We start from the raw sequence: 19971 nt of genomic DNA, 5'->3' as shown, positions 1-19971 counted from the left end.
ATCTTTTATTTAATTATTTATTGCACTGACATGCTACAGCCCTTATAAGTAAATAACTTAAACTGCTTAATCTACACTCCCCCAAGTGAGAAGTTTCAAAAGGGTTCTCTCACTGCAGAGATGCTGCTTTTAAAAGTCATGTCTAATTTTAATTCAAACTGCCAAAACAAATAATTATTTAGTAAGGATACTTTTTTTTCCCGGATTCAAATCATGTGAGGAAGCCTTTACTGGCGTTACGAATATTATATTACTGATATAGATAATATTATCGATATACATTATTACTAATTAATATTATTAATAATATTATTACTATTTGTCTACTACTATTATATCAGAATTGTATTATTTTTCAGCATAAATTTTGCATTTAAAGTTATTACTGAAATAGTAAGCTGTTTCGGTCGTCTATATTTGGGAAAGTGAGAAGGGGGAATTAGCTAGTATTCTATTATAATGATTTTCAGCTGTTTTTATGCAGTCCTCAGCTAAGCTCTTAGCAAACAAAAATGGTTCCAGTTCGCATTAACGATGTAATTTGGGAGAGTCTCATATACCAAGAAGCTCCCATAACATATATTTTGCCTAAGTTGCAGTCTATGTTGGAGGTCGAGGAATAGGCTCAAGATACTGTTGCATAACCACCAATGGCCTTAAAATAGCTTTGTAAATAACTAATTTGTTATCAAGGTTAAGGGCACTATTTTTTCGTATAAGCGGATATAAAGAGTCCCGTAAATTTTTTAAATCAAATATTCAATGTGGGCTCTTTAATTAAGTTATTAGTGATAACACCAAAGTATTTGAGTTGTTTTTTCCAGGCGAGGAGAATTTGAAAAAGAAATGTCTTGATGTATCCTTTTCTTTTTTTATTTTCGAGATAAGCATGGCGTGACTTTTTAAAAGTTAACGGTTACTTTCCACGTTGTTACCAATCTTCAAATAAGTTAAGATAGGATTGCATATATTTAATTACAAGAGCGGAGATTTTAAGCTGCTGTAGATAACATTGTCCTCGGCATACAACGCCGAGGAAGTTTAATGGGTAGGGAGGGGAATGTCAGACACGTATATGAGAAAGAAATAGGAGACAATAAGGACTCCCAGGAGGCCCCAGCGTTAAGTAGTTTGGAATCTGATAGTTCTGTTCCTGCAAAGACCATGATAAATCTACTGCTGAGGTATGGTTCTATGATCGTATGAAGTACGCGGCTAATGCACAATTGATCATTTTATATATGAAACCTTACGCCATACCTTGTCAAAAGCCTTCTTATGTCTAAAAAAACATAAAAGTGAATTTATTATTAACGAATTAGTTGTGTTTTCCACCAACCTTAGAATTTGTTGAGTGGTAGAGTGGCATCTTTAAAAAACCAAATTGATAAACTGGAATAAGGCCTTCATCACCAGCAAATTTTTGCAATCTCAAACGAAACCCTCTTTTGCAACTTTTCCTAAGCAGGAAAGTAAATTAATAGGGCGATAATCTCTAGCGTAGTTGCCTGGACGAGATGTTTTCGATATAAAAACAACTTCAGCTTGCTTCCATAAAGAAAAATAAATTTGGGTAATAATCGAGTTAATGGGCTCTGTAATGTAATTAATTGCGGTTATAAGAAGGTTTTTAAGCACTCACACACTTCCTAGCGTTGAGTTTGTCGATTATAGAACATATCTCACCTACATTAGTAAAGACCTCCAAAGTGAGCAGTCCCCTACGATGAAAAAAAAATTGAAATTTGCTTATGTTTGTGTGCTTCGTGTTCTCTGTCCACTGACAATGGTGTCCTAACTTGTCCGTATAAAATTTCAGAAAAAAATTGACTTTTTCGGAGTTTGCGTAGATAGCTTACCCGTTTTTGAATATAGGGATCTCAAACCTTTGTTTTTCAGGTTTAAAAATTTGTCATTTTCTACAAAGTTTTAACGGTAGGTGTTACGGATTGCAATTTTTTGTTCTATGTCATGATTGAAAAGCTCGCAATTCTCGTTTAACAAGCTTACTTATCTTTTTAAAAGCCAATGTATCGCTAAGGGGTTGCCGTTCTACATTGTCTCTTGAAACGGCGTCTTTCAACGATAAGTTCTTTATTATGAACAGGACATTAAGCTTAAAGTTTTGATAGAGTTTAAGGATGGTTGCGTACTTTAAAATAGTTATATCAAAGTCTTCAAAGATAGAGGTGGCTCTGTTAATCTCGAAGTAACATGGACATGGGAAGGGAGGTAAGACTTTGCTTACGGATTTTTTAGAAAGGGTTCAATCATTAATTTTTCCAAATTTTTTAGTTGAATCCAAAAAATCATCAACTTTCAGCAGAACAGGGAAATGGTAAGAAGACAACTCGTAGAGGGTTTTAGCAGATACAGGTACACGTACGTTTTTTGAAGGGGCTATATCTAGCACATCTACCGAGCTTCGAGTTGACAGATGTATAGATTCAAAAGGGACTAATACTAACGTATCATTTTCTTCTGCCCACAGTTCTAGTATTTTACCTTTAGGATAATTGACTCTGCTGTACCATGATGGATGTTACAATTTATTTCCACAAACAATGACTGAATGGGCATCGTCAAACAGCATGTCCAAATCTTTTACTTTCAGATTTCTCATTCAGAGGTTTAAGTAGATAAAATGTTTATAGAACCAGCATATCTAAGTTTAGTCCGGATGTCAGTGGCTTCTATATTGTGTAGTTCAAGATATTACATAAAGAAGTGCCTAATGTCTTTTTTATAAGAATGGCTACACCTCCTCCCCCCATATGACAATGGCCCTTTTGATAAGTTGTGTAAGTGGAATGCAAAACCTATTACCAGTCTTCAGACGAGTTTAAGATATTAGTGCAAGGTCGATATCCATTCTTTCAATTAATTCTTGTAGTTCTTGTTTTTAGCCCCAGAACTCGTTAGCGTTCTAGAAAAGTACTTTGAAAAGTTTTTTATTATTTTTTATTAATTTTTTTAATCCTTGTCCGTTGTTTAATTTTGAAAATAAGTCGCTTATCGATCTTGGAATTTGGCGCTGTTGACTTCCGTTAAAGAGTTAACAATTTGTTTTTTTATCATAATATCCAAGTTAGTGGAAATTTGTAGAGCTTTGACTGCTGTAGTCTGAGCGAAGGTTCTTGTTTGATGTAACTGCACTCCGGTGTTTGAAGCGACCAACCGGCATCGGAAGTTTTTTTTGTAAGAGGTGCATTTTTAGGGTAATAAAAACAACCATGATAACTTGCAGAAGTGTTCACTAAACCGCTGGCACTTGTTGTCTTCTCGTCTTTTTTTTTTTTCAGGCAGGTTTTAAAGTCTTGATTTTTACCGCATTTAACGCATCGGTACAGAGAAGTACATAATTTGTCGGAGTGACCATATAACTGACACGGAAGCATTGTCCAATTCTGCCAAATTTTTTTAAAGGTTCAATGGAGAGGAAATAAATCTAATATTTTTAACGTTAAAAACGGTGCTTTCACTTTGGTTACTTTAACTATAACTAAGGGTAGCGGGGTTCTGTATTGATTATATTTTCGTTCTTATAACCTCATTAAGGCGAAAACCCTGTTTTCTAAGTCTTCTTTATTGTCTTTTCCACCCGTTTACTCATAAACACCACGCAAGACTACTCTAAGCTCTTCTCGGATGGAAGTCAATGTGTATAATATTCAACAATTCTGAATCCAGAAGAGAGAGAGGTTAATTTCTTAAAGCCCTTTTCAGAAGTTGCAAATGACCCTTATTTCATGTCATCATTTCTTCGCAGTAAAAATCTGAATATTATCTCTTATTAACTGGAATACCCTACTCCAAAAATTTCTTTTGCGTATTATTATAGGAGTGATTCTGCATTTTTTTTATGGTTATTCTAATTATTAGTATCTTTGTCGTCATTAATACTGTAATTTTCCACGTTGTTAGCTTTGTTATCGCTACAATTACTATTACTATTGTTAGTTTCAATAATATTTTTAATATTACTGAAATCTTCTTTGTTAATATTATTTTTAAAGTTCTCTTTATTATTTTTATTATTATCTTTAAAAAATTTACTATTATTATTACTTCTATTACTATTAATAAAATTATACTAACATATGTATTACTATTTTTTTTACTACTAGAGGGGACCTCTTTCACTTCTCTGTCTTCCAACGTATTCTTAAAAGTCAAGCCTTGGCTAAAATTTGTTACGCGGAATAAGAGTTAGCGTTTGTAGCACTCAGAATAGTTTTTAGTTTCGTCATTTTAAAATTTTTTCAGAATTATTTATCCTTTCCAGGCTATTCACTTTCCCTTTCAGTATCTCATCTCTAACTTTTTTTTTAAAGCGGAGTTCGCAGCAATCTATCGGTAATAGTTTTCTGTTGTTCCGTATTAGCGGAAGGAATACTCATAAGGGCCTTTACCTTATTCTAGTAATAAATATGTAAATAAATATAGTAGTGATTATGTAAATAAGTTGCAGTAATCAATATATATATACATATTTTTTAGCACTGGCGTACTACGGCCGGTCTTAAGACCTTAAGCCTCTTAATCTGAATTCCTCCCCCCTTCTATAGGAGTTGGGACACGAGTGCCATCAGCGTACGCTCCTTGTAGAGCCATAGCGACCGTACCGGAGGTCTGACAAAGCGGAAAAAATTGGGCTAGGGCTCCCGCCATTCGTCCTAGTGTGGTGGGAACCGCTAAAAGCCACCACCGAGAGGCACAGCACCACCGCCAGCTAGGCCTCCCTGACTGTGAGTCCCTCGCCTAGAAGGAGGAGATTTTTACGCAGAAACAAATATGAAAATTAGTAAGATATTTATATCGAAACCCGTACAGACCACATTCAAAAACGGCAAGGGAACTGCGCAAGAAAAATTGGTTTCTTGTCTTGTGCCTCCTTGGATAAATCTTTTATTAGGTGTATTTATATACATTGGTCCGCTTGTGCAAAATTAAATACTTTAAGTAATTTCCATTTACAGTCTTTTCATCCAAAAAGTGCATAGCTTTTAGTATAGTTTTAAGCCTCCAAGATTGGTTATAACATAATCCTTTCTAACTTTTCAGTTTATAAGTAGAGCAAGATTCTACCACTCCACCATCACAGCTCAAAATAAATTGGGTTTACTATCTATAAATAAGCTGTAGTAATAATAATTTTGTCTACCTGTAATATTGCAAGGAACCTTTGTTCATGCTAGACTTGTTCTCAAGTTTCTGACACACTCTACAGCCATTCAGTACTTTATCTTTTGTTGCACCGTATTTTTCATGGTTTTGGGATGTTAGTTTTAGTATCTCTTTCCTATTATGAAAAAATTTTATAGGCATCTTCTAAACTAAAATCCTTAAGCGTTATTAAATTTGGAACTAACGAATGCAACATAGTGAAACTCGCCTTCACAACGCTAAAGCGATGCACCATTTACTTAAATATCGCTTGCGTCTGTTTAAAAAATTGTCTTGCTAAGACTTACTTCACATGATATATGTCTCATAAACTTTTTTTCAGGTCAATATTATAAATTAATAGATGATAAAATATTTATTTATTTTATCGTTTTGACATACTACGGTCGTTATATCTGCTATAACGTATACTGCTTAATTTAAATTCCCTCATTTCGGTTGAGGGTTAAGGAGGGTAGCCTTCTCTACAAAATTAACGTGCGGGAGTAAAGTTTAAGGCGTTAGTTTATTGCATTGTTCGGTTGTTCTTCATATTATGTTAAATACTTTATAGCTCTCCGTTTAAAGTAATGCAGAAGAGGGTCAAGTTCACATTCACGCTGTATTTGGGGAATCCACAAACTAAGGTTCCCCTGTAAATATTCTAGTTAGATTATTTTGGAGAATCTGTAATCTGTTAATATGCAAATTCTACAGACCATGAGAGAGATGCGTAACTACTGGTGGGTTTTAAATAGCTTTGTATGTAAGGAGTTTGTTTTCAAGATCCAAATGGCTTCTTTTGCATATAAGAAGATCAAGAATTTATCTTAATTTTTAAGCAAGATAATTATTTTGAGGCTTTCCGTTAAATCTAGAGTCAATAATAACGTCAAGGTATTTTAATTGAATGCCCCAAGGAAAAAACGTTTGCAATAGTTAGAGCTTTAATTTCTGCCTTTTTTCTTTTTCTTAAGATGCTCATCACAAGGTATTTGGTGGGGGTTTATCGTAATTTTCCACTTTACAAACCATTTCTCAAGTGTTTAAAGAAAAGTCTGCGCATATTCAATAGCTAATGCAGTTAATTTCGGACTATTTTGCAGTGTCGTCTGCGTATAGAGCAAGAAAAACTTCGTTGGTAGGAGAGGAAATATCGCATGTATATAGGGAGAATTATAAAAGGTAATAGCCAACTTTAAGGATTTTAGGGGCGGGCACGTCTTCTTTTAAATGTACAAAAGGTCTACTGCAAAGAAATAAATACAGCACGCGCTTAAGGTATTCTAACAACTTATATATAATTAATTATAAATAAGTCCTTCATGCCATGCTCTATCAAAAGCTTTTTCAATATCTTAAAATACCATAACTGTTCAATTCTTGTAATTAAAAGCTTTTGTATTGTTCTCTACGATCCTCACAATTTCTGTTTTATGAAGTGGCCTCCTCGAAAGCCAAATTGTGTGTGTGTATGTGAGGGGGGGGGAGGAAGAGGGGGCAAAATCAGTAGAATTTGGAAATTTTTGTAATCTGGAGAGTATTATAGATTCAGCGGTAATTTGGTCAACACATGAAAGTAAACTAATTGGTCGAAAATCTTTAGCATAGTGCTAGTATGGCTACGTTTTGATAAAAATTTAACCTCTGATCGTTTCCAGCTTGTAAGAAAGTAACCCTGTTAAAAAATCGAATTAATTAGTTTTGAAAGGTACACAACAGTCACTAGAGGAAGATATTTTAGCATTCGATTTTATATACCAAAAGATAGTGGAGGGCCTGCGTTGAGGGGGTAAGCTTTCTGCAAATAAGTTGTCCTTTTCCTTATTGAAATAAGCATATCTCCTTTGTCCATGAAAAGTGATATATCGATCATTCTTCTTTGCATTTTGAGTATTTTGTCATTTCCATGTAGAATTATCGGATGGATTTAAAGAACGTAACTTTCTTATAAAAAGCATTTATTGCGCACTTAACCGCATTACTTATTTTGTTAAAGACCAACTTGTAAAATGGGGCTTGTCTTTTCATTAATAATCTATTTGATCTTTTACGTTTATTACTAAGTTCCTTAAGGTGAGGGAGAAGGAAAAATTTAAAGTTATTTACAATTTTCTGAGTAGTTGATGAGTTTACTGACTAATTTATCGTGTTTTCAAAAGGAGGGAGAGCAGCATCAATTTCAGACGAATAGAAGGGAATCGAATAGAATGGTGACCTGTTAACCACTGTGTTCTTAAAAAAATTCCGTTGGGGTCTCCTCTCCGTGTTGGCACGCCTTAAACCTCCAACCAGCAATAACACCGGATCATGATTTGATAATAATCCATGTAGGTTAATAATCTGCATAGGAACCGGAATGTTTTTTAATAAAGCTATCTTTATCTCTAACTTATCAAAGGAGTCATAAGTTGAGCGATGTGTTGGGTTCAAAGGGGGCTAAAACAAAAACTTTATTTTTTTCCGGTCAATGTTCTAGAATCTTGCCATATGACTTGTCCTTCCTGCTGTCCTTGAAGAATGCTTGCTATTTAGGTTTTCATAAACAATGACCATGTTTGTATTAAATAATTATCAAAGTCGTCCTTTAAAATTTCTTTCCCAGAAGACTTATAACAGGAAATAATATTTGCTAAAACAAGTTTTCTTATAGTGGAGCATACGCCGGTACCTCATAATTTTTAAATTTTTATAAATATAATGAGCGCTTTAAATGTCTTCTAATAAGTATAACTACACCTCCCATGTTTCCCCCATCTTGCCGATATATATTATAATTTCGTATATAAAACTTATTGCCGTTTTTCATATGGCACTCTGATATTAAAATGAAGTCAATATCCAATTATTGGTCATCTTATGAAGCTCTGATTTTTTGTCGGCATTCCAGTAGTATTTTAAGGTGCTTTTACTGGTGGTTTCATTGCCATTATTAAGTTTTAAAATTAAATCACTAATCGATTTCGATATATGAATACTTATCGCTACAGTTAAAGAGTTGACTATTAGTTTAACAATAAGTTCATCGAGACTAGTCGAAGGTTCTTTCGTTTTGATCATATTTTCCCGTTAGTTAACTTCGGTGGGATGGAAGCCTTGATTTTCCAATTCCATTTAACCCCCCCCCCTATATTCATTACCGCCAAAAACAACTTTAAATTCTTTTTCAGAAGGGAGGCGATAAGTGTAATATCAAATTTTTCTGAAGCTAAAAGAGAAATTAAAACTCTGTAGTCTTGCTCACTAGGCGTATATATCCTAATTCCATGCTTCTAGTTCTTTGCAAAAGAGACTAAATAGGAAAGTTTGCTACAGAAGTCATTGCGCGTTTGGTAACCGGAGGGACAAACTTTAATTGTATTATTAAAATTATTACTAGTACCATTATTTCTAGATGTAATATTATCATTATAATTATTATTACTATTACCAGTTTCATTAATATCTTTATTATTAGTGCTATCCTTGTTAATACACCTATTATTGCTATTTTTATAATTACAGCGTTCATCAAATTTTAAGTTAGTTTACTTACAAAATTACTTTTTGTAAAAATTTAATTACTATTATTGTGGTTATTTTCTTATGCAATTAGCAATATCATTTGTATTGTCTATGACGACATCCAGCATATCGCTATCCTCTAATATATCTATGATATACGCTTCCGTGATTTCCAAAGTTTGAGGAGCGGTATATGGCTTATTATCGGTAGTAGCTATGTTATTATTCACCTCAAAAGGTTTTTTCCGTCTTTTAATAAATTTTCATCACTTTTTTTTCTTTTTCAAACTGCTATACTTTTGTTATTAAAACTCTTCTAGCTCCTTTTAAGTTCTTTGTTTGCGGCTACAAAGTAGTGATAAGTCCTTGTTGTTCGCTGCAATGTTAGAAGTGAAATCTATGGGAGGAAAGAAAATGAGAGAATTAAAAAGAAAAATCAAAATAAGAAAAAAAGTATTAAAAAAATCAATTTAATAATAATGTAAATATTGAAAGAATAATGAAATAGATAAATAGTTATATAAATAAAATAGTGTGACCAATAAAAAGCTTTGCTAAAAAAAAGAGAAGTTGAATGTTTTCAAATGAAGTTTATCGAGCTAAAGAAATATCAAGGTCATCTCTCAAGGAATATTATCCTCGTGAATTTTCCCTCCAAACGGCAGTTTATGCAGTCCTTAACAGCCGCACGCGATTGTTACTTTTTAAAATTGATTATTCATGCATAATTTTTTAACTGCTGTTCCTTAAGAAACGGTAATAATTTTTAAAAAAAGGTTCATTCGAGAACATTATTATACTAAGTATAACGATAGAAGACTACAAAATTGAACATGGCACGCCTGTACATTTAAGTAATATAAACGAATAAAAATTTCCATATATATAAATTGTACTGAATACAAGGCTTACCATATATGGGTGGTATGTTCAAGCTTCTTCCAAACCTCAGTTGCCGTGACCTTCTTTAGAGCTACTTTTATTGAATCTTCTGGCGATGGGGCAGGTGCGGAACTAGAGTTTTATATATAATTTTTGGCTTTAAGAAAGTAAATTGATTCTAATTATACCTAATATATTTAAACAGCTATTGCTTTTAGATTATAAACTATCTCGTTACATACACGATTGGTACCAAAATAACGTGGGTTGCCGTTGGTTATTAATTTTCTTGGAATTTTCTGGACATGGAATTCTGTGGTTCGCTTTTGCTTCGCATTTAATATATTTATGTGCCAATGAAAATGGTCACCTTATCCTCCTTTTTTTGTTTTCAAAATTTATTTTTTCCACGTAAATAGATGCAACTTTTCAAAAACAATCTTTAGAATCGTCCCTTTTATTTTTTTTTGGACTACTCTTAGAACTGTTGATTGTTTGCGCTTCGAAATTATTAATTCGTCGAAAACGTCCCTCTTATGACGAAAAAGATACTGTTCTAACTTTAAATGCAGTCGATCAATTCTCTTGTCCTTCAGGTCACACCTCTCGATCTGTTTATATAGCTTTCTTTATTATTAACAGTTCACTTAGCCGTATTTTATATGCAAAGTTTTCGTCAGTGGCGGTAAAACTAGTCATTATTTACTTAAATATTATAATGGCTGTATACGCTACCGTCATGGCTCTTTCTCGGGTCGCTTTAGGGAGACATTACGTAACTGATGTTTTATTAGGCGTGCTAGTAGGAGTAGTAACCGGCTATCTCGTCCTTTATTTTCCCTTCCCGTTAATACTTGTTCAAGTAATTACTAAAAAATATTAAAAGTTATATTTGATAAGGTTTTAGCGCTATAATAAAACAAGTTTATTGTAACCTCTATTATACTTGCCTGAAATTAAACTTCTATTGATCGTGAGTGGAGGCTCACGACCAAATAGTGTTCCAGTGTTTTTACAAATTATGAACTCGGCAAGTGTACACTTCTTGAGGCTATATCAAGTCAATATATAACTAACAAAAAGCTTAACTTGGTAAGTATCACTAAATAAAACGTACTTTTTTGCCTAAGTTTTTGTAATAGTCCCCTTAGAAACTTACCTTTAATAAAATACTGTAACTTACCTAACTCAGCTTGAATTTCAAAAGGTTTGATAATACACCTAAAAAACTCGTTATTTTATTAGCAATTTGTAGTTAACTTCTCATCTTGCAATATTCACACAACTGGCACCAAAATGTAATATAAAAACATGGCTTTTAGCAAAGCGCTACCCTTTGTACTGGTTAAAGGGAGGCCACGTCCTTTTCTCTAGGCTTAAAACCTGTAAGAATGACGAAACCAAATTCCACAAAACTGTGAGGAAAAAACTTAGCTACCCAACTGTACCAAGCAGAGCTACTACCCAAACTTCAAAGATAATTGACTAAAAAAAACTTAACCAAAAAACGCTCGAAGTCTCAATAGGAAGAGCAAAGGGCTATTACATTCTTAGCTATAACAATAGTTATTAAAATTATCTTGCTTAATTAATCAGTGAAACCACGTAGCACTTCAAAACGGGAGGCCAAATTTATTAGAATTAAACTATTTATTATCAGCTCTAACCTCGTGTAATAAGTGGGCTTGTACGCACGTAACAGTGCATGTAGTCACACAGGAAAGAAACAAAGAAAATTATGTGCAATAGAGAGCAGCCGACTTTAGCTATCTTTTCCTATCGCGCTCGCGGTCCCGATCACGATCACGATCACGATCACGGTCGCGGGGACGATCTCTCTCGCGCTCTCGACTTCGCCTTCTTTCCCTCTCTTTAACTCGCCCACCTGCCCGAGTGTAAATAGGCTTTCTTTAAAAAACCAAAGAAGATAGGTGTTAAAGCTAAACCAACCACGATCACGATCCCTTTCACTATCTCTATGGTGACCCGATCTTGAAGAGCGAGACTCGCCTCTATACCCCGGATCGTCACGATCACGATAGCTACTGCGTCTTCTGTCACCTTAGAACACTACAATGTTAGCTTAAATGAAGTAAAGATAGGCAATCAGTACTGTGATATCGGGAAGAATCGCGGCGGTCAGGCGATCGAAGTCTAGCAGGTTCGCGGCCAGAATGTTTGACACATTCCTCCGGCTTGCCTGTTTGTTTTTAAAATAATAAAAGCAAAATTTGCTAAATTAAAAACAGACCTTTACGAGTTGCACCGAGACCACCACCCAGGCGGCGCGGCAGAAAGCCTTCTACGGTTCGTCCCCGCTCAACGTCCACCAGAACTCTCCGGCCCTCGATTTTCATGCCGTCACCTTCTCTGTAGGCAACTACCAAGATGGCTTTAAATAAAGGTGAACGTGGTAAAAGTTAGATGATGGGCTACCAAGCATGTCTTCCTCCTTTTCGAATTCAAGAAAAGCGTATCCCCTCGATTTTCCAGAGAACCGGTCGTAGACCAACTTGCCCTGCTTGATTCTTCCAAACTGCTCAAACTCGCGAATAAGTTTGGATTCGCTAACTTCATAGTTCTGACTTAGGGAAATGAAGATATTTAATAGTTGAATCTTATAAACAAACTAATTAAAGCGTTGGCAGAAACAAAATACGAAGTGTATTACAATGCGTGCAACAAAAAGAGTTTTGAAGGGATCGCCGGTTAAACCTTCGGCCTCTTTTGGCTTGTCTAAATTAGTTAGTTAACTGTAAAATGATCAATAGAAGAGCAAAAAATAAACACATTTCGCAATCTCTTCCTTTAGTTTCTCGTCAGTTTGTAAACATTTTGCTCTTCTCTAAATGGAAAAATAAGTATTTAATTAGATAAAAAACCTAAAAAAAAATTAAAAAAGATTACTTTTTCCTCTTTGTATTCCTCAAGTGTTTTAATTTTATGGGGCGGAGGTGTATCTTGAGGATTTTCAAAATGGGCAACTAAATTTGCAACACCACTGTAAGGAGGAAACTTCTTTTCGTGAGACAACTTACCTAAATCAAAAAAAAAGTGTAAAATATAATAACCTTTTTATAGAAAAAAAAAGAGACCCGGAGGTAAGTAGGGGATAGGATCCCTTGGCTTAAATAGTACAGCTAAATGAGGCGGTAAAAACATTTAACAAGAATATCCTTTTAAAAACTTTATGTTAAAAATAGAAAAATTGCTTTAGTTAAAAATAACTTTCAGCAAATTAAAAAATTACCAAAAAAAAACTAAAGACATTAATTTCCGACCGCCTCAGCAACTTATTATGTTTAAACAAGAGAAGGCACAGAAAGCATAACACCAGCTAGCCCACGCTGAAGAAGTCCATTCATCTGCCATGTGCCACAGCCCATTCGGAAGATTTTTCCGATCGATCAACATTAGTTTTATTAAAACAGCTAAAGCTTTTTATGGTATTTTAAAAAAATACTCCAGGCCACAGAGGGGTTGCATATTTGAATGACCAGTCCCTCTTATTATTATTCATTTAAAAAAGCGACTGGTGTAATTAAAAGAAACTCTTTATGTTATGCCCGAAAATACTTTAGCGTTAAATCGAGTCGTTTATGTTCATATTACAGCAAGCATTACAATAGAAAATACTCAGTTTATCCACTTCAAACTAGTGGCTCAATTCATTCTAGTTATCCTTTCAAACTGTTTAACTGTCGAAGAAAATACTCGGTTTTCACCGACTGCATATCCGGTACTTGTACAACTTTAGTAACCATACACAACATGGTTAATTTGCCTTGGTGGTGAGCCTTTTTTTTTAATTAATGTTCATTATAGTTAATTTCACTATTTTCGTATTTTTTGGTTAAATTTATCAGTCGGAAATCTTTACTTTTAGGGGCGTCATCGTTTTATGTACTTTACTATTGCGACCATTTTTGACGTTTCCGTTGGCTATTTACCAAGAAATTATTTTTAAGCGCCTTTGTACTTTAAAAAAAGAAATGCGCGACTGGAAGTTTACAATACTGTTTCAAGCAGTACTTTTAACTTCATTTTTGAATCTACTTTTTACATATTAAGGTTTTATAATATCAGCGCTTTCTTTCTCTGCTAAGCGGTCCGAATTCAGCTGAGGCAGCCGATAACGGAAGACGTTTAGCTTCTTCTCTGGTAAAGCAAGTTTTTTGTTCTATTTATTAATAAAAACTTTATTTTAATATCAGGGAATATACAAGTATAAAAGTTTATTAAAAAAACGCAAAGCCTCGCCTTTGAGGTTACTAGCCCTTACTTGGGTTCAGATTCCCGTCTGGGTCGGTGTCTCCCTGGTATCTTTTGTTAGTATTTTTACGAATTTTTTCGAAAGGGTGTAAATTAAGGCTTTAAGACATTTATGCGGACAGCCAATTTGGTTTTTAGAACAAAAGTAAGTTTTATAGCATTTATTTGTATAATAGAGGCTCTTTCTTAGCGAGTTCAGCAGGGGGCCCGCAAACGGGATGAACACAGAAGGGTTCCTTTGGTTTTACGATCTGACTGCTCCGGACCCCCTCTTCCTTCTTCCCGTTATAACGGGAATTGTCTATCTCTATAATATTCAGGTGAATATACGACGAGCCTTTAATTTTTTTTTAATAGTAACTTTTCATCTTAGCAAAGCATTAACAAGGATTCTGGTCGCTTGTCCCGCATTATGGCCCAGCTCTCGCGATGCACAGTGTTTCTAATTGTGTATATAGGAGGGCATGCGCCTGCGGGTGTAACGCTCTACTGGTTGGCTTCTGCCCTGTACCGCGCGGGTGAGCATAAATTTGTTAAGCTTGCAATAACACAAAATCCGTTAATAAAGAAGTTTATTTGACAAAGTTTATAATCGTTTAGTCAATTTAATGGGTTCGTCTCTTTCAATCCGCCCCCAGTTGTCCACAGCCTGTAATTTATTGTATATGTAATGCGTTGAGGCTAAAAAATAATCAGTGACCTGCTGCAATGTCAATTCCCCTTTTAGAGCGCACAGTGACATTATTAACGTAAAATTTATTCAAGAAAGCGGTAAATTTTTTAACAGACACATCTACATCTTTAGAATTTACTGAAAAGAAACATACGGTTACTATTATTTTAAAAGTTTTTTCAATAACTTTCATACCTTTAAATTTTGGAGTAGCATTAAGAGCAATTAAGTTAATGTGGTATAATAGTTTTATGGGCGTTAACAAGGAAGCGAGCTGCATTCAGAAATCAACAGCGACGACTGATTTATAAATAGAGAAGTACTTTTCGCGCGTGCTCCTCGTGGTCGTTGATGCCTGGAATCAGGCAATACTCAAAAGTGATGCGCCTGTTGGTTTGCCGGCAGTAAGAATAACAGGCTTCAAAAAGATCCTCGACTGAATATTTCTTAGTAATTGGTACAATTTGCTTCCTAATTAGAATCTGTGCCAAGATAGCGCAGCAGATAGTGTTTGGTACGACGCACCTTTCTTCCGTGAAGGGATTATGCAAGCTTATAGCTAATTTGTACTGAAACTTTTCTTGTGCAAAACGCAATATTTTTGGAACAATACCGACAGTGCCTATAAAAACGTATAAATACCACGCAAAGTAAAATAGTTAAAATAATATTTTTTTGAATTACTGATGGTAATATGTCTTTGTCCAATATTAAGGGCGCTGGTAATTTTCGCACAGGCCTTCATCACATTTCTGCAATAATTCAATAACTTTTATATAATGACCTTTAAGATAATTACTTGTAGTTTGCAAATGGCTCCCCCATACCCTACAAAATAATAAAGTGTGATTAATCAAAGAATTAGAGGCAAGGAGGGTTACCATGAAAACCACGTTGGAAATGCGGTAGTCGGGGGAAAGAATACGCTGGAAGACGACGACTTGCTCAAAAATTTCGTCAGAAGTGAGATTCCTGCGAAAACCCATTTGTCCTGCAAAAGATACAATCAAATTTGCGTATAAATTGAGTGATCATAGACGAATATTGTCAAAAAAAAAAGAGCTTGACTCAAGCTGCATCAGCAGTTGAGGTGACTTTAAAAGCAATAAGCCTTAAAAAGACGATAATATGGTTCTATAAAGAACTCGGCCAAGAAGCAAGGCAAACAGTATTATTTGCACTTCTTAAAAAGTTACTAAGTCAATTTAAAAAATTATACGTATTTAAAAGGTAACCAGTCGCACAAAATTTACAATTCATAGCACAACCGGCTTGTGAGCTTATGCAAGCTGTGAATCTTCCTACAAAAAAATTAACAAATTTTTTATATATAGATTTGACGTTGGCTGGACCTTCGAACGGCATTAAAACCGATTCTATAATTTCTCCAGAGGATAACTTATAGGCTCTCTTAACAGTTCCTTAATTTAATATATAAAAAATTATAACAAACAAAAAAACGCAGCAGCAGCTAAATGCACCATCCGTATTACTACAAACTTGTTTTATAAGGGTTAACCCGCTGAATTCAAATTCACTTGCTAATATTTTGCGAAGACGTTTACTAATAAAAGTCATGTCCTCGAAAGAGCTGAAATTCTTATAGAGATTTCCAATAATCTGCTCTGTTCTGAAATTCCGTTCTCCACACTTTTCAACGAATTTTATTAATTCTAGCAAAGTTACACTAAAAATTGATTTTTTAATTGCTTTTTTATTATCAAGTCGTACTTGAGAAGATAGGCTAGGTGGAGATAAGGGTAAAAGATAGGTGCATTGCTTATTTATAACCGTTGGTAAGAATTGAGAGTTTACAGTTATACTGGTCATAGCGTTAACGCTAGTAAGTCTGAGGGATCTCGGTACACTTATTTTATGTAGCGATTTATAATAAGTCTTATAATAAAAAAAAGTTTTAAACCAATTAAACATTTTCGTTTTTATAAAGTTTGCTATCGTCCCTTTTTTTTTGGCTGGCATTCAGCTAGCTAATACGTTACAAACTGAATTATAAAACCTGTTGGCTGCAGAACAGGAAGACTCAGAATTTAGTTACAAACGCTGACACGTGGCATTCAGTGTTTAACCGGGGTGACTTAGTAAATTGTTCAATCCTGTAACTGTTACTTCCAAATGGTTTCCTGCCTTCTTAAAGTAAGCATCCTACGATTTTTATAGGTGGAAAAATATGACGGTAATAATTAATAGTGTGTACATGTATGTATTAAATATGACTTCCAAACGGCAAAATGCAGTTAATAAACGATTCGGGTAATTGGTACAGGAAAATTTTCAAGTCAGCTTTCTTAAGTTACGAAAACATTTTTATATGATATTTTCACAGATAATTTGGTAGCTTTTAGATTTTAGAAAACGCGCTCCAAAAATGATACAATAGTTGCCTGAAATATGTAGTGAAATTGAGAATGCCTTTACAAAGCGGTAGTTAGACCGAAGAACCGTATACGGATAAGGCGAACTAATAGTAGATATAAATATGTTATTGCCCAGATAGAAATATGTATTTACTTTTTATTATAAGAAAAGTTATAGCTGAAGCCATTATAATACACTTCCTTAAAATTGTTTGCTGACGCGAGCCATTCTAGGCAGCATCTCATTTTGGATTTCTGCATGGATATTAAAAGAAGCAACAGCTCCTCCCCTTAACAAATTAGGCAACCCATACCGCTATCTCCCTTATTTCTTGAAAGCTTTTGATCGGATTGACACAAGGTAGCTTCCTTCCGGTTTTTTAAAAGTGGCTCAAACAATCTTTTAAGGACAGCATTTTTCATACCTCTGGGCGATGGCAACTTGCTCCCAAAACTAACAGCAGGGTCGCAGAAAGGCCATCCTCCTTTGCCTTGCTCTTTGCGCGTTGTGTGACGGCCTGCTTAAGATTGAAAAACCCCCACACTAGTCGCCTTATGCATAAATACGACGAGTTACTACATCAAAGTGGCCGACTTCAGTGTGCCAGCTTCCGCAGTGTTACCTAATCACTTTTGCGATGTAGTTAAAAGGTAATTATTAATGCAGAAAAAAGCAGAGACATTTTTATCACGAAGCGTGGTGCTGCCTGCCCGTGTTGTCCATGGGCAACATATTTGGGAGACTAAGTTGTCATACCGGTCGCACAAAAACTATGTAGCGGCGAGTTAAAGGGGCGGCTCAAACTCTCTTTCCTCTAAATTGTGCTGTAAGTTAACTCGGCCCAACCATGGCATTTGCATCTTTCGCTTGTAGCACTTTTAATAGGAATTAGGCAAACAAAGAATACTTTACCAAGTAACTAGGACAAAGGACTATGCTCTTAATTCACTGCTACACGCTGAAAGTTGAAAAGTTATAGTATGAACCTCGCAAAACACGCACGAACTGTGTCACTACTACTATAGATTTCGTCTAACAAGTAATTTAAATAGTTTTAACTGTAACGATACGCACCGCCCTGCACAAAGCAAGCATAAATACACTCAACTACTATAAAGTAGATCACAGAGCAACAAAAGGAAAGAAAAAATTTAAAACAGCGGCCACTGAACATTAAAAAGTCTTTTGGAACTCGGCAGTTTTACAAATGTACAATCAGAAGTTCTTAAAACTCCACCGCAAACTAATTGAAGACTGCATATCAAGCGGAAGAGAAGAAAATGACTTTAACGAACTGTATAATTTGTACTTTGCGAAAACTTAAAAAATTAAAATATATCCAGCAGATTTAAAGGAATAGCAAAAGATTTGCCTTTAATGAGTAACAAAACTGGCCTACCACAGTGGGACGGCGAAGACTAGCTAAAAATTAATTGTACAATTCTTATGTTTACAATTAATACTAAATAGTCACTAATTTGGTGTCAGTCTTAAAACTTATTAAATTTAAAAAGTTAATAAAATAAAAATATTGTGAAAACAAAAAATAGAAAAAACTTTTTTTAATACACTAAATATGGTAGACAAAAGCAACTACTTAAAAGAATCATCTACTTCAAACTTCAAATCGACTTGTTTGTCTTAGCGAGGACTTTTGCCTTAATTTCTTCTATTATCAGCCGTTTTGCTTCGTCGTATTTATATGGTTTTCTCACCTCCTTTAAAGGCCTTAAAGCAGGAAACTCATTTCTTAAAATTTCTACTACGCCCATTTTAGAGCTATCGTCTAAATTAGAAAGAGAGGAAGAAGAAATTTATACAAATTTTAATTCGAAGAACATTTTCTTGGGTGAAGTTTTAAACAGCGGGTAAAACTACCGGAGTGTTTTCCCTCTAGCCTTGGAACTAAAATGTACAAAAGTTTGTCAGTTTGTTCCTGAGTCTGTTGGTATTGATAATAAAAGATAAAAAAATTAAGTTAACTACGTATAAAACAAATTTAGACTTACATATAAAAACTTTTTAATCTGGTCAAGTGCCGCCGGTGTTTTTTTAGTACCAAGATGAATAATCTATTTAACGTTAAACATGAAATAAAATCTAAGCCTCCTCCAAATAATTAGTTCAATATTTATAAAATATTTAACTAAATAGACCGTAATATACTTTATCAGCTATTTTATGAGTAACTTGCGCTCTCCTCCAAGTTGTAACTATCCGTTCGTGCATGATAAGGTTCGACACCTATTAAACGTAAAGCAAAAAATATTCAGAGTGAATACTGAAAAACAGAAAGTTCAGGAGTAAAAATTAACCAAATGTCTAATTAGCCTACGCCGCGCTTTCGGAGCGCGACCTAATCTGTAATAGTTGGTGCGCATTTGAGTTTACTGCAAATAAAAAAAAAAGAACTCTAGGGGGAAAATAAGTTAAAAACTAAAAAGTCACCACACTTTTGAAAGTTTTAGTTAGGCCTTAAAGCTCATAAGGGCGGTTACCTCATGGGAAAAGCTAGTTTTTTTAAAATACTATTACTAAATTTAGGTTTATCACTTTATTGCCACTGTTATTAGGAAATAAAAAACATAACAAAAGAGTCTTCATAATATAAATACTGAATACTATAAGGATTTATAAAGGGAGTACGAACAGATATAAAATTTTATAAAGAAATCATGGAATGAAAAGTACACGCTATATCGTTGCCCTAAATTAATCATGGTTAAGCATTTTTTGTATTATTATAGGACTACCGGTTAACAGCTCCTTTGTTATGAATAAGAAAGGCATTGAAACATTAATCTACCTCTTAATTATTAATTATAATATATTTAGCGTAAGGGTGGACTATCAAATTATCATAAACAGGTAGGCTTATTACTATCCTAAGATTTTCTAACAGTTCACGATCTATCCTACCTTAAAGCGTTTTCAAGAGCGAAATATCTTGGTTTTTTTTGTTAGAAGACAATAATTACCTGTCTTTATTGCCCTCATGTCATTATAGGACGCCGTTTACTAGTACAATAACTTTTGTATAGATTCATTGTCTGTTTCGAGCAGCTTAGCTTGCTTTAGAATAACTCGAATTGTTACCC

At 34.4% G+C, this 19971-nt stretch overlaps 3 protein-coding genes and 1 long non-coding RNA gene across 6 annotated transcripts; 1 reads left to right on the top strand and 3 right to left on the bottom strand.

Annotated features, from left to right (window-relative positions):
- Positions 1 to 11214: 11214 nt before the first annotated feature.
- Positions 11215 to 12851, bottom strand: LOC135144907 (U1 small nuclear ribonucleoprotein 70 kDa-like). 3 transcript variants are annotated; one of them, XM_064077033.1, is made up of 10 exons: positions 12803 to 12851; positions 12648 to 12738; positions 12460 to 12590; positions 12343 to 12397; positions 12224 to 12288; positions 11989 to 12133; positions 11804 to 11932; positions 11666 to 11752; positions 11503 to 11613; positions 11215 to 11437 (listed from the first exon to the last, which is right to left on the bottom strand). In XM_064077033.1, the coding sequence occupies exons 2-10, from the start codon at positions 12712 to 12714 to the stop codon at positions 11319 to 11321; spliced, it is 909 nt and encodes a 302-aa protein (XP_063933103.1). In that variant the 5' UTR covers positions 12715 to 12738; positions 12803 to 12851; the 3' UTR covers positions 11215 to 11318. The 3 variants fall into 3 exon arrangements, with proteins under 3 accessions (XP_063933103.1, XP_063933104.1, XP_063933106.1); XM_064077034.1 differs by having other exon boundaries at positions 12648 to 12728; positions 12803 to 12833; XM_064077036.1 differs by lacking the exon at positions 11215 to 11437 and having other exon boundaries at positions 11575 to 11622.
- Positions 12852 to 13029: 178 nt separating this feature from the next.
- Positions 13030 to 14404, top strand: LOC135144887 (uncharacterized). Its single transcript, XM_064077015.1, has 7 exons — positions 13030 to 13343; positions 13439 to 13580; positions 13639 to 13713; positions 13767 to 13871; positions 13923 to 13969; positions 14027 to 14144; positions 14198 to 14404. Exons 1-7 carry the CDS (start codon positions 13045 to 13047, stop codon positions 14402 to 14404), a joined length of 993 nt encoding a protein of 330 aa, XP_063933085.1. The 5' UTR covers positions 13030 to 13044.
- A 34-nt stretch (positions 14405 to 14438) lies between these two features.
- LOC135144910 (probable dual-specificity RNA methyltransferase RlmN) lies at positions 14439 to 16158 on the bottom strand. Its single transcript, XM_064077039.1, has 11 exons — positions 16017 to 16158; positions 15850 to 15918; positions 15733 to 15798; positions 15379 to 15488; positions 15297 to 15325; positions 15182 to 15249; positions 15023 to 15119; positions 14821 to 14968; positions 14693 to 14771; positions 14525 to 14635; positions 14439 to 14473 (listed from the first exon to the last, which is right to left on the bottom strand). Exons 2-11 carry the CDS (start codon positions 15860 to 15862, stop codon positions 14448 to 14450), a joined length of 747 nt encoding a protein of 248 aa, XP_063933109.1. The 5' UTR covers positions 15863 to 15918; positions 16017 to 16158; the 3' UTR covers positions 14439 to 14447.
- A 2311-nt stretch (positions 16159 to 18469) lies between these two features.
- On the bottom strand, positions 18470 to 19295 carry LOC135144914 (uncharacterized). The gene is made up of 5 exons (XR_010283265.1): positions 19189 to 19295; positions 19040 to 19117; positions 18883 to 18945; positions 18713 to 18815; positions 18470 to 18659 (listed from the first exon to the last, which is right to left on the bottom strand). It is a non-coding gene; the product is annotated as an uncharacterized LOC135144914 (long non-coding RNA).
- Positions 19296 to 19971: the final 676 nt, after the last annotated feature.

Source organism: Zophobas morio, unplaced genomic scaffold, assembly GCF_036711695.1.
Source record: "Zophobas morio isolate AGI-343-1 ecotype UQ-CSIRO unplaced genomic scaffold, CSIRO_AGI_Zmor_V1 ptg000110l, whole genome shotgun sequence".
Taxonomy (NCBI): Eukaryota; Metazoa; Arthropoda; class Insecta; order Coleoptera; family Tenebrionidae; genus Zophobas; species Zophobas morio.
This window is presented reverse-complemented; position numbering and strand designations above follow the sequence as displayed.